Source organism: Triplophysa dalaica, chromosome 24, assembly GCF_015846415.1.
Source record: "Triplophysa dalaica isolate WHDGS20190420 chromosome 24, ASM1584641v1, whole genome shotgun sequence".
In the NCBI taxonomy this organism is placed as follows: Eukaryota; Metazoa; Chordata; class Actinopteri; order Cypriniformes; family Nemacheilidae; genus Triplophysa; species Triplophysa dalaica.
In genome coordinates, this window is record NC_079565.1 from 12,099,149 (window position 1) to 12,113,497 (window position 14,349).

Below are 14,349 nucleotides of genomic sequence, written 5' to 3' on the forward strand. Positions count from 1 at the left end.
GGCATGGCTGCGGCCCAAATCTGGCAAACAGGAGTGGTCCGACCAAGTGCCATCATTACATGCGGTTTGTGGGCCAGATGAGGTGGTATGATGTTGGCCAGATGTGGTCCGCAACAATTTGCTGGTTTTGTTGCTATCTAGGAATGTTGTATATTTTTTTAATGATGAATACGGCCATTGTCTCAAAAGCGCTAGTGTGCTAGTGTGCATGGCGCTCCAGCTTTCAGAGCTTTCAACGCATGTTTTCTTTTTTTTTTTAAAAATAAGCCAGGAAGTATTGAATCGGATCAAATAAATCCTGTTTGTAGGCGACTACTTGGCTATTGCGGTGCGATCCACAAAAAATATCCAAGTCACTAACAATGACACTTGCTCATTGATCCAGGCATTTATTATGTTTTAATGGTTGCACGTTGGCACGTTTAAGCCACGGATGATATTATTACATTTATTTACATTTATGCATTTGGCAGACGCTTATTTATATCAAAATTTACTCAACCAAGGACTGTATTCATATACACAGTGTTAAATACATAAAGTTAAATTAACTAAAGTTAGTAAAGATATATAAATATAAAATAATGACAAACAATACCACAGAACGAACACATACAACAGCACAGTTTTACCATTACAGTTATAATTCCTGATGAAAAAGTCATGTAATTCCATGTAATTTAGCAATGGTCAGCAATTTAGACATAGTTGTCTGGATATCACAACAAAAGCATTACCACTGTAAAAACATAAATTTTTGTCATAAACCTTGAAAGGCTAAATAATTAAAGGAAAAAAAAGGATCAAATAAAATAAAAAAAATAAAAATAAGGTATTGGAAAAAAAGAATTGTTCAGTCCCAAATTATTGAACAATGTTACAAAGCACATTTTTTTACAAGTCCATTTCATTTAATAGAAATTTCCCTCTGATTGAAAGCATACCTTTTACATTGATACATCAGGACGAAAAACCATAAAGCTACTTAACAGTATTGATAAGTAAACTCTGATAAAGAAACATTTTATAAAAATGAATCACAAAGTCCCTTATATCAGCATGGAGAATTAAGCTCTCGTAATAAAAACGCAATAGAAGAAACATACAGAAGTTTGACATTTCTCTTAAATATGATACATAATACAAATATATTCTTTGGTTATGTCAAAGTAAAAAAATAAAAATCTCTTATTCAAAATATTACCTAATAATTTTATTTTATCTATATATATCTTTTTGTGTCATTTTATTGTATGTATTGAGGAGAAATGAATTACAGAATCACAACTAAATGTTGTGCATAATATCTATCATGATCACATTTTTATAATCAATTTGCATTCTTAACTGGAAAATTTACATAGATATGAAGGGCTCCTGGGTTCTGATAAATTAAGTCTACATTGGTTCCAGTTCTTGATCGAATCATGTCATAGGCACACTGCTGTAGATAAACATATTGAGCCTGTAGTAGAAAATAGACAAATAAGACACAATTGTATAAACATCAGCAATAAGACCTAACTTAAATGACATTATCTCGAAAAGGAAACATGTATGATAAGAAATTGACGGGACCTAAATGAGCCCCCTGTGGCCCTCCGTATTTTTTATTTGACATTTCATAAGGTTCATGAACAGGACAAGGTTAGACTGCTTAGGGGGGGCTGCTTCAGAATTCATACTTGTACTAAATGTGTCTCATGTACAGCTGCTTTGTAACAATGAAAATTGTAAAAAGCGCTATATAAATAAAGTTGAGTTGAGTTGAGTTGAGACAAGGTCACTTACCTCAGTCTGCACCATGAAAGGCCTGTGCATTCGCATATCATGAACAATTCCATAGACGTCTACCATGCTTTCTCTTTCAATCTGGAAGATCAGGCGGTCGATCGCAATGAAGGTCCCTGTTCTACCTACACCAGCACTGAAGAAGTAGGATGGTTAGCAATGAAAAAAAGATTTTTCCATATTTGTTGATTATGTCTATGTTGTATGTCTGGTTACCTGCAATGTACTATAGTTGGCGAATGACGAGAGTACTGGTCTATGTGTTCTCTCACCACATGTCTGAAGTCATTAAGAAGTTCAGTGCTCTGTGGAACTCCATGATCTGGCCACGCGGTGAAGTGGAATTGCCGTACATTGCGTGTCTCCGCTGTTTTCAGCTGTTATAAGTAACATTATATAACACATTATATAAAATGTAAAGTCATAACCTCTGGATATAAAAAAGCATAATAGCACGCAATATAAACATGTTTTATTCTTTGTTATTCTGTATATGCCATTTATCAAACTTGAAACTTGTCTAACTTAAAGTGCTTTAAAATGACTTGTTGAGGGCACTGAAGAGAAATATACTGCCTCACATTTTTGACGCTAAAGTCTCGTATCGTCCAGCACTCCAGTGGTATCTCTGAGGTAATCGTCACAGAGATGTTATTGTAATGACTAGTCCCAGATGGCCAGTACTTCTCACACTTGATCTAAAGAAAATGCCAGAAAATGCAATTTAGCATACTCCATCTATAATACACATTGGGCCTTATTCATGAAACATTCGTAAATATATGAGTAAATTCAGAGAAATTTGCGCGTAAAACAGACCTTTCCGAAAACTTTCCTCCAGATTCACAAATACTTTGTGAACGTCAGATTTGATAGTAAAATCTGTATATGGTAATGAATTCCAATCACTCGTAAATCGGGCACGCATGTACGCTCATTCAAAATTAGCATAATCCCCGCCTATGAATTAAAGATATGCAAATTACGTATCTTGGAATGCCGGGATCCTCTGGACTTCATTCTCTGGTTTGGCTTAATTTTATTGCATGCTTACCAATAAATTAATCCATTAAACTGAGTCCACCAAAGCGTTTTTAGCCAGCTAAAATAATAATACCTCATGCTCTTTTGAAAACGACTTGGTGGTGGTGCCTGAGAAGACTTTGGAGGCACTGCGCGTTATTCCGGAGAAGCGTTGGTTGGTGTGATTTAGAATATCCGCAACTGTAAGCCTACTAGTATTTTATTTTGAAAGAATATTACTTAATATGAAAATGCAGTAACCATTAATTTTACATTCTCCATTGTTGTGTATGATGGTTGGTCAATGTAGTGTTTGTCCCACCTCTTCCCCGCTGTTATTGGACGGCTGTGTCAATAAGGACAGTTACGAGCTGTCCGCTTTACCCAAAGGTAAAAAATTATAAAAGAGAGTGCAAAAGAACTCGTGAAATATCATTATGATACATAGTGCATCAAAATGCAGTGTCATCTGTTTGTCTAGAAGAGTACAGAACGTTACGTGCGGTTTTATTTACACGTGCTATGGAGCAGGTGTACATATCTTTCCTATCAACTAACATTTAGAAAATACAAACATTTTCATGAATGTGAAAAATGGCATCTTAACGACCTTACGAACGATTTACACAAAAAATCGTTCTGCTCGTGTTTCAAAAATGAGGCCCATTGTCACTTGAATCATATTCCCACCACTTGATAGGATTTGATACGACAAATAATGTACTAAGTCTTGAACTTACTCGTCCCTGCTCTTTGCATTTGGTCAGCATCACTAAGGTGCAGACGTTCTTTTCCCAGATCATTCTCCAGAATTCATTCACTGTGACAGGTAGCGGACCCTGAGCGGCTATAAACTCCTTTCTTGAATTGTAGCCCTGGCCATAAAAAGATTCATGTGAAAAGTAAATAACTTGGATTTTGCTGACATGTGGTCATTTTTAAATAAAAATGTATTTATACTCACCGGAATGTAGTCGGCATTGATGTAGTCGTCAAAAGGGTTGCCACACATAGATAATTTAACTCTTGAAGCATCATCTTAAAAGGCAGATATAAGGCAAATAGTTATAGAAAAATTACACACTCTAAAAATAAATGGTTCTATATAGCACTAAAAATGGTTCTTCAGTCACAATCATGGGGAACCACTTTGGGTGCTATATAGAACCATATCTTGGTGCTTTAGTGGTTCTTCAGCGTTTCTGTGGGATGAATGATGTGCTAAATAGAACCATATAGCACCGTTTCTGTATAAAGAACCTGGCAGCCCCTGCATGGCATTAAGATATGGTTCTATAGTCAAGTGGTTCCCCTATGATTACGAGCAGAGAACCAGTTTTAGTGCTATATAGCACCTTTTTTTTAAATGTAGTACTCTATTGGAATTTTTTTTCAGGCGTATGGCTATATTGTAATATTGGTTCTCCATATTAGAAAATCTGTTAGTTATGTTGTTCTTGTGTACATGATTATTACTTCATTTACTGCTATTGAGATATAAAAAAAGTTCAAACAGTTAAAACAGCAAAAAAGTTCATTGAAAACATGTTGTGTACTTACAAGGTAACACATCATTGTAGCGGTTCTTTGCCTTGTTTTCAATAGACAGTGCTGAATTTTTGGCCTGAGCAGTTCCAACAGTTTTCAACTCCTGCAATAATACAAATCAAACCACTTTTTCACACCTACACATCATAATGTATGAACAAATGTGCATGTGACAGATCACATGTGCAGATACAAACATTAAAGCTGGAATACGTAACCTTTTTGGTTAAGAACAGTTATTATGCAAGTACGTGATTACGCAATCTGTGTTCAAAGCTGTCCATTTACCTTCCCATGATTCACAAGATAAGCTCACTTGTGATTTGCAAATTTGGTAAGATATGTACAGTAACCTGCAATCTTATGTTTCAAACAGAGATGGCAACAAAATGGAACTTTAAGCTTACCTCATACTCTTCGGCGAAACCACAGTTGGAGTCTGCATGTTTCCTCCTATAATACTCTTCAAAATCTTCCAATCTTAAAGCAGTACTACTGCTTTTCATAAAACAAAGAAAGAAAAGGTAAGGATGTTAGTTCTAAGTGCACACTACAGGACTCAAGGTTATTGCCCTAAACAATTTAGACCTTGTTTAAGTTTATTTTAAAGAAAAAAAGTTTCTAGTTTCTTTCTGTCGTGTTTGTATGAAAACGCATGACTCATTTATTGTAGATCAAATGTGGCCAAACATGAGCGACAATTGATTCCTGACAACTGGCCGACTTGGCCCAACTGTATGCACATGCGTCTATTTAAATAAAAGTTTTTGTGATCTTGTGATCTAGAGACCTCATCCTCCTTTATGCCCTCTTGTACTTCTGCTTGCTGTTGTTTTTGTGATCATTTAAACATTGCATAGCAGTTTATAATGGTCCTATGGACCATTTCACAAGACGTAAACAACCAGAAGCACTTTCTGTTTCACACTGCACAAACGTAACAACAAAATACAACCAAAAGAAGATTTAGAAATCAAAATGTTAGATGAATATCTTTAAGACTAATTCTAGATGTGAAACTAAGATATAAATGAAACAGGAAAAACATCTGGACCAGTGTTTTTCAAGTCTTGTGAAATTGTCTATGAGAAGTGTGCTGCAAATTCTTCATCGTGGAGCAGTTCATCGCAGACTAACTTTAAACCTACATTTTCAAATGGGCCTAAAACCTTCAGTCCTGAATTTTGTGCTTTTAAAGATTTTAAACAATATATAAATTACACAGTGTGACAAATTTAATGTTATTTTAATGTTAATATATAGTTTGAGTAACCGAAAGACCCCAGGAGCTATCTTGTCTGGGGCTATATGCCCCTGGTAGGGTCTCCCAAGGCAAACAGGTCCTAGGTCACGGGTCAGACTAAGAGCGGTTCAAAAAACCCTTATGATGCCAATAAATTTGAGGACAGTGACGTCGCCCGTCGACCCACCACCTTAAGGAGGGCCCGTAAGGGGCCGGTGCTATGTGGATCGGGCGGCAGTCGAAGCCGCGGGCCTCGACAAGCCGATCCCTGGACACGGAATCTAGCTCTAGGGACATCGTCTAGCTGGTCTCGCTCTGGCGGGAAAGAGCCTGAGATTGTGAGGTTCAGAGATTCCGACTAGAGGTAATTGGGATCACCTTTACGCACAGCTTGGGCTCTGGAACCACACTCCTCGAGAGAGGATTGACTCTTCACCACTCTGGAGTTGCCCATGGTGAGAGGCAGCGGGCTGGTCTGGGTTTGCTTATAGCCCCCCAGCTCAGCCGCCATGTGTTGGAGTTCCCCCCGGTGAACGAGAGGGTCGCATCCCTGTGCCTTAGCAGGAGCTTGGTTCGCATTGCCGGCAGTAAGTCAGACTTGTTCCCGGTGCATGTTGGACTCCGGCAGGGCTGCCCTTTGTCGGCGGTTATGTTCATAATTTTTATGGACAGAATTTCTAGGCGCAGCCAGGGGCCGGAGACGCCGGGTTTGGGGACCACACGATTTCATCTCTGCTCTTTGCGGCTGATGTCGTTGTGCTGGCCCCTTCAGACCAGGACCTTCAGCATGCACTGGGACGGTTTGCAGCCGAGTGTGAAGCGGCTGGGATGAGAATCAGCACCTCCAAATCTGAGCCCATGGTTCTCAGTCGGAAAAGGGTGGCTTTGCCCACTTCAGGTGGGTGGAGAGTCCCTGCCTCAAGTGGAGGAGTTGAAGTATCTGGGGGTCTTGTTCACCAGTGAGGGAAGGATGGAACGGGAGATAGACAGACGGATCGGTGCAGCTTCTGCAGTAATGCGGTTGCTGTACCGGTCTGTCGTGGTGAAGAAGAAGCTGAGCCGCAAGGCGAAGCTCTCGATTTACCGGTCAATCTAAGTTCCTACTCTCACCTATGGTCATGAGCTGTAGGTACAGGCGGCTGAAATAAGCTTTCTCCGCAGGGTGGCTAGGCGATCCCTTAGAGATAGGGTGAGAAGCTCGGTCACTCGGGAGGAGCTCAGAGTAGAGCCGCTGCTCCTTCACATCGAGAGGGGCCAGCTGAGGTGGCTCGGGCATCTTTTCCGGATGCCCCCTGGACATCTTCCCGGGAAGGTGTTCCGGGCATGTCCCACTGGGAGGAGACCCCGGGGAAGACCCAGGACACGCTGGAGGGACTATGTCTCCCGGCTGGCCTTGGAACGCCTCGGTGTCCCCCCGGAAGAGCTGCAGGAAGTGTCTAGGGAGAGGGAAGTCTGGGCATCCCTGCTTAGACTGCTGCCCCTGCGACTATGGTGGTTTTTCTATTATAGTGTTGAGTTTTCTTATATAAAATAATACATTTAGTTCGTTATAGGTTTCATGTATTCTTATGAAACAATATTGGGCCTCATGTATAAGTATGAGCTGATGAACATCTGCACACACGCCATATATCTTTTAGAACTAAGACGTACACCCCACACATTTTTGTAGGGAAGTTTAAGTAAATAACATACCACCAATGACACCGGGAAGCTTATTATCGCTAAACCATAAGTTCACCTTTGATAGGAACATGGTTAAATCATGTATCGCCCCCGAAACCCCCAGGAAAGTGTTAAGATAAGAGGCGCCTGTTTTTGAGGAGTTCACGCCACCATTAAATCTTAATAGGGTAGGCCGGAACTATGAGGGCAGAGGGACGGGCTAACGAAAAGGTGATATCATATGAAAACTGATTGGAAGAAGACGATGTCATGCACACATGATTGGTTTAAACTGTGATAACAACTGGGAAACAATGTATAAAAGATGGAGTCAGATATGTATTCGTTGGATCCCTTCAGATGAACTCTGAATATCCCACTTTGTTTGTCCGGGCAAATAAAGTTTAAACTCTTGGCACCTGGAACCCTTGTCTCTGAGATTTCTTTCTGCGATGGAAGGCCGATTCGCCACAACATATTTGGTGACCCCGAGACGTGATCCAGGTTAGAGGGGAGGAGGCTGACGGCTGTGACGGGTGAACCAGACAAGCTGATCGCACAAAAAAGGGCCCTAAAACAGGTGAGCATATTTGCTTTATAGTATAAGTTTTGTGCGGTCAGCTAAAGGTAAACTCTGAATGTCGTTTGTCCTCTAAAAGCCTCTCCTAAATTGAACAAAATTTAATGTTAGAAATTGCACTAGTTTGCCAAGTCTTAAGGGTATCCAGATCTCAAGAAATGTGTGTGCGTGATTGTGTGTATGAAAGAGTGTAAGTAAGTATGGTTGAATGAAACGTGTCGCACTGGTGAGTGCAAGGTGTCAAGAGGACATAAATCTCGCTTAGGTGGCGAGTCACACTGCTGGGCGAGTGTGCGCAATAGTTGTTGCAAGACATCGAGAGGATGTGAAATTCCTGTTTAAGAGAAACAGGTCACGTCTTGGGACGTGCCGCGTAGGTCGCGAAGACGCTCTAGGGAGCGTGAGAAATCCTGTTAGGTGCAGGTCACGTGGAGGGTATGAATGCGTTGTGATATATACTATATTTTGTTGTATATTGTAATTGTGACGATAGAAAAACCCAGGAGTGAGGGAGAGAGAGAAAAACCCTCAGCCTGTGAGACTCTGTGTGTGTGAAGAAGAGGGTGTGAGTGTGTGTGTGAGAGTGGGAGGCTAGGAGGCCCCGCAAGTGTGTGCGTATGAAAAAGTGAATGAGAGAGAGAGTGCATATGTGTGAATGGGAAAAAGGACATGGAACAAATAAAAATTGCAGTATAATGTTTGTCCAGTAAAATGTATGAGAAGAAGGAGTGTTAGGTTTTTGATGTTTAAAGAGGCATGCGTTTCGAAACTAGTTGCAAGTTTTTACAGTTTGTCTGTGTCAAAGTTTCATGTGGTAATAAAAGTATTTGAGAAAAAACATGAATGCAAAATAAAGTGTGCATTTGGGTTTAATAGAAAAACTATTTGAGAACACGAGAGAAGCAAGAGTGTGTGTGTAGAAGATAGGAGAGGAGTCAGATAAAGATTTGAAGGACATAGAGTGTGTGTGTGTTTGGCTCACAGTGAGCACATGAGACTTAACGGCAGCCAAAAAAAAAAAAAAAGAGAGCTGCATTGATTAAAGCACGAAGAGCATTGTCAAACGGAAAAATAGAAGATATATTTTGCTGATTATAAATGTGTTTTAAAAATTGTGAGATACTTTTATGGTATAAAGTCGTTAGAATGTACACAGAAAAAATCAAAATCTCAGACCATAAGGCCTGAGTGTGTGTGTGCTGGAATCTGTGAGAAGTGATTTATTAGACAGCAGAAGGGCCTCTGGAGTGTGTGAGTATTCTGCGTGCTGTGAGCGTATGAGACCAGAGTGCTGCTGTGAAAAGAACTGTTTTACATTGAGTGAAAAGTGAAAAGCATTGCTGGATTGTGAATTATTTTCATGTTCCACTGATGTTTTAAAAACATATGGCTAGAATTGAACTGCTAGATGAGGAAAGCTTACAATCATATTTTGAGAGAATAAGAGTAGCCAGAATATTGACTGAGACAAAGGGAGTTAGTGATCATTTCTGGAGAGAATCATTTTATAGGGATTTAGCAGGCATTAAGAAGCCACTGACAGAAGAAAAGAAAAATTATATCTTGAACGAATTAGTGGGAGTTCAGAATTTAGAACAAATTGAGCAGGAGTGGCCATACGTAAATTGGAGAGATATAGTAGGCAGTTGTTGTAAAGTAGAGATATTGAGAAACTACTTAGGAGTTTGCTTCCATAGAATTAATAGATTTTGCAATCTAGACACCGCGTTACAGCGTGTCTCACTGATCATAAAATTCCCAATCCACAACCTGGTGAACCCTATTTATTGCAAGGAGTAAGACAAGGTTATCCACGAGGTGGGGGGAGAAACTATAGATTAATCAGTCACCCAGCAATACAGGTTTATGTAGAAACAAGATACATAAATTGGGAAAGTAAGATATTGTGTACAACCAACAAGCAGAGAGAAATAGAGTAGTTGCAGTTTCAGGCCGTTACACTGAAGAGGCTGATCGTGCAGATAACACCACAAAACCTAGGGCCATAGGTCGCAATAAAACAAAGAGGCGCCCCACTAACAGACTAAGTGAAGATAATAAATAGAGAATGGCCTCCACTCTCGTAGAGATACTAAGAACAAGATATCCTGTGAGCAGAGAACTGATTGGGGAAATTTCTAAGAAATGGGCAGAGAGAACAAAAAATTAAGAACTTCATGGCCAGAAAGTGGAACTTTTGATATGGCAGTGTGTGAAGAAATGGAAGGGTTGATAAGAAATCATAAACCTAGGGACAAAAGCATGAAGAGAGAAGTTAAGAGAAGGAAAAAGATGTATTAAATTTGTTTAAGAAATAAGGAATTAATTTTCTAAACACATGAAGAAAAACAAGGGAACTTCTGAAAGAGGATGAGGAGATAGTCAGTGAAAAATTGAGGAAGGCTATGAGTCCACCACCATATGAATTATCCAGGAGCCAGCTGCCATTGATTGTGGAAGATAATGAGCTGAATAATCAAATGACTTCGGTCAAAGGAGAATTTAAGTTTACAGGAGAGCTGGACCTCCAAGGGGGAGAAAGAGAGGAGTCGAGGGATGATGAACTTCTAAGAGACACATTCGCTGAGAGGCGGCAGGAGAACTGTTTCGTCACGCCAGAGTACCACAAGAGAGGGAAAGCAGAGTGGAATGCTACACCCGCCTATAAATCAATTTATGCTGGGGTATCTGCAGAGCTAGAGACGGCTAGAAGACAGAGATATGAACAAACAGCTCGAGAGCCGGACAAAACATCGACAGTACTGAGAAGAAAAAACATAAGATAAAGCAAGGTGCCAGATGTCATATCGGAGGCGGGGTCCATGGAAGATGACGCAACTCTGCCCAGTCTGGAGAATAGACATATCTCAAGTAACATTGACGAAACGTCATGACCGCATAGAAGAAAAGATATACCAGATAACAACAGCAGAGGGAGATATCTGGTTACCGAACAACAGGAAGAAGCAAGAATATTTAAAGATTGCCCAAAGAGAGAATACAAATGGATGTCTGGAAACATCTGTTTAGAAGACATTGGTAAGAAACAGCCACAGCCAGCCTGGCTCAGAGAAGGGGGGAGACTGAGAGGATCAACATCAGCAACCTTCGCTACAAACAACCCATTCAAAGAGATCTTGAAAAAAAATAAACAGCCACATTATGTGCCTTGGGCCACACTGGATTTGGATGGATTGATCGCTCGATTACCTGATCTAAATGAGGGAGCTGGACGATGGATACGGGTACTGGAAGAAGAGACGACTGGGAAACTACTAGCTCTAGGAGACATTAAAGCTTTGCTAGCTAAATGACAAGGTGCATCTAAAATAAATGAAATGCTGAAGGACATTAGATTGAATCGAGCAATTGACTCCCCAGAATAAGACGCAGAGCTCTTTGATAAACATAAACAAGATATGTGGCGAGCCCCAAGAAGAGAATTTCAAACCGGAATTGATCAAAAAGAACTTAAGGGAGATCAGATGATAGATAAAGAGAATCAAGCCACCTATGTGCAACGACAATTAAACAAGAGCTGGAGAAAAACACTGAAGAAGACCAGGTTATGGCAGCAATATTCATAGATGACATTGTTGACCCCCTGCCAGTAAAAGCAAAACTGGAAGACGTAGTAGGACTGAACTTTAAACCACATAAAGAATTTTTAGAATATGTGGTACACAGTTTTACAACACCGGAAGAGCGAGATGAAGCTGAACTCAAGAAAAAGAGAGTTGCAGAGGGATCCAGTACTAAGCAAATCTAGATTATTAGAAACCTTTTCATTTATATTTGGCCAACAGGAAAGAAGGTTCACATTTATTATCATAAGATTATAATACAATTAATGAATAATGCTTAATATGATTAATATTAAGTCGGAAATGAATTATGGGCTTCACTAGTGATAATGATCTTTGAATTAGTTGATCTAGTTGTGTGATCTTTGAAGTATAACTACTATATATTAGGATAAAATTAGATATTTAAAGATTACCTGAAATAATAATGGGTTGGATTTGAACACAAACATAGGCAAAGTTTTTATTTTTATAAATAATCTCCACAGCCCATATTTAGTAATCATAATGGTCTAAATAATAATCAAACAACTTATTATGTAAACGTATCTAAGAGGTGCGCTTTCTAAATCTCTCTTTAATGAACCATCATATGTAAACCAACAAATTTAAAAACTAGACATTGTATAAAACAGGGAAACTAATGATTATTATGTTATTTAAGAGGCTCTTATGAAGGACATTTTTTGGAACGGTTGCATGACCAATTGCTCCTGAGTCAGCTTTACTAACAATTGGCTTCTCAATGGTTAAGTGGACACCACCAAACTGACACATCCTGTTGGGAGCTGAAGGAGTATGAAAGACAGTAACCCACTGCAATTCATGATGAATCTAATAAAGTAAATGGTGAGTCCACTTGATCTAATTTATTATGTGATAAAGGTATTGATAAATATTGGGACGTCATGTTTCACGTCAGGACTTTTTTATCAAATTTTTAATAGAAAATATTTTTCTGACCTGATCTCTATGCTTTCATAGATCTAGGATTTTATTTTTAACAATAGATTCTGTAATTAATCAAAAGTTGCAGATTTTTAGGGAGCTGTCAGCTGAGCTCTGTGAGAAATTTACTACATTTTTGTTGAAAAAGTGAGTGCTATCCATTATTCTTTGGCCTCACAGCTCCAAGACCTGATGTCTTTGAATTGACTGTCCAGTCAGGCAAAAGTGACCAACTGTTGATTAAATCATCTTTGGGCAGCTGTCAGTCTTATTTGTTGAGAGTGTTTAATATAGTGGTTTAAATAGACTGGGTCACTAAAGTTTAGCGCCGTTTGACTTTAAACAATAAATATTTTTTTATTTTAAATAGTTTTATACACTGTGTCGATAACAGTGACAGCAATGAAGAACAATGTCTATTGCGGTCCACAGAAAGATCAGTTTTCATAGAAAAGAATATGCAATTAGCCACTGAGTATTACTGTACGTTTAAAGGCATCTAGAGGATGCTTAAACTCAATATGAGCACATTTATGGTTTAGATATAGCATACTGAAATCATTATAAATGATATAAACAAAAGAAATTGAGAAGATTTTTAAGTGACTTACTTTAGTTAGTTTTAAATTGATATCATGTTCCTGATATATATTTTATATTCCCCTAAACAGCAGAACTAATCACTAACGTTTAGACAGAGGCAATATCTTTAGATCAATTGGAAAAATGCATGTAAAATATGTATATAATAAATGAATATGAAACAATCGGTTGTCATAACATTAAACTATATTTAGCTATCCTTATAAAGTTAACAACTAATGTTTAAGTGAGAAGGCAAAACCAATCATATTGACGACAAATTGCAGAAAATGAAACTTAACCATTTGTGTACCATATGCGATTGTAAAAGATTCTTAATTTCAATTAAATGATTTCTGGATAAATAACTGTTGAACAAAATAAGTAATAAGTAAATATAATGAGGCACAGATGGGCATGTTCCCAGGAAATTGTGTAACGATTTGGCATCTTAATACAGAAATGTTTGCTGAAAAACGAACAGCAAGATATTTGAATAACAGGTTTGCCTCAGCCACAATAACTGACAATTAAAAAATCATAGGTATGTAAAATTGTGAGAATCAAACATTAGCATATCAAATAATTTTACTGTATGAAAAGCAGGGTGTGCCCAGAGCAGATTATTTTTGAATATGTAGGGATAAGAATTTAAGGCCAAAAATGCTTGGCACCAACAAGTAAAATGGCCTGACAAAAAAGACAAGGACTGAATTGAGTTTTAGCAGAAAAAAGAGGCGTATGCATAATATTTGGAGAGGACTGTTGTAAATAAATTTCAAACAATATTGCCCCTTATGGGTCGTTCACAAAAGCTATGGAAAAATTGAGAAACTTAAGAAATGAAATAACAGCCAATGATGGCTAAGACAAAGAAACATGGCTGGACTCGTTCTTTGGATCATGAACTTCATGGCCAATAAAGATAGGAGTTTTTTGCAGCAATAGGATTTACTATAATTTCTGTAATATTTTGCTGTCTTTTACCAGTTATAAGAGCTATGGTGGTGACTGCTACAGATAAACAGATGATGTTGAGAACGGAATTAAGTGCATAATAAAACAATGAAGAAAATATGTTGAATATGTTAGCTGTTATAAGCAAATATGAGGAACACGATGAGAAAGACAAGTGTCCCATGAATTACAAATTTTTTTTTTTTTTTTGGACAGCAAGAGAGAAGAGCTTAGAATTGTATAATCATGTGTGGGAATAGTTTTAGATATTACCTTAGACATTGTTAGGCAGGTAGTTAGATTAATTTTTGTTTTACTTTTTATTATTTTGACATCAACACGTTTCAATGTTTGATGTTTCAGTTAATCATTAGTGCTCTATAATCAAACACTATTATGAGAGTGCACTTGGTGAACATGTGTGAATT

At 38.4% G+C, this 14,349-nt stretch overlaps 2 protein-coding genes across 31 annotated transcripts in view; both read right to left on the minus strand.

Annotated features, from left to right (window-relative positions):
* Positions 1–363: 363 nt before the first annotated feature.
* LOC130414617 (receptor-type tyrosine-protein phosphatase eta-like) lies at positions 364–10,146 on the minus strand. The gene is made up of 8 exons (XM_056740627.1): positions 4,770–10,146; positions 4,375–4,465; positions 3,779–3,852; positions 3,555–3,689; positions 2,373–2,489; positions 2,008–2,168; positions 1,792–1,927; positions 364–1,465 (listed from the first exon to the last, which is right to left on the minus strand). The coding sequence occupies exons 1-8, from the start codon at positions 4,866–4,868 to the stop codon at positions 1,331–1,333; spliced, it is 948 nt and encodes a 315-aa protein (XP_056596605.1). The 5' UTR covers positions 4,869–10,146; the 3' UTR covers positions 364–1,330.
* LOC130414614 (mucin-2-like) overlaps positions 4,794–14,349 on the minus strand; it is a 112,603-nt gene continuing 103,047 nt past the window's right edge. For all 30 annotated transcript variants that reach the window (XM_056740605.1, XM_056740604.1, XM_056740626.1 and 27 more), the window contains one exon: positions 4,794–4,857. The gene's annotated coding sequence lies outside the window, so the exon portion shown is untranslated. The remainder of the gene's footprint in view (positions 4,858–14,349) is intronic.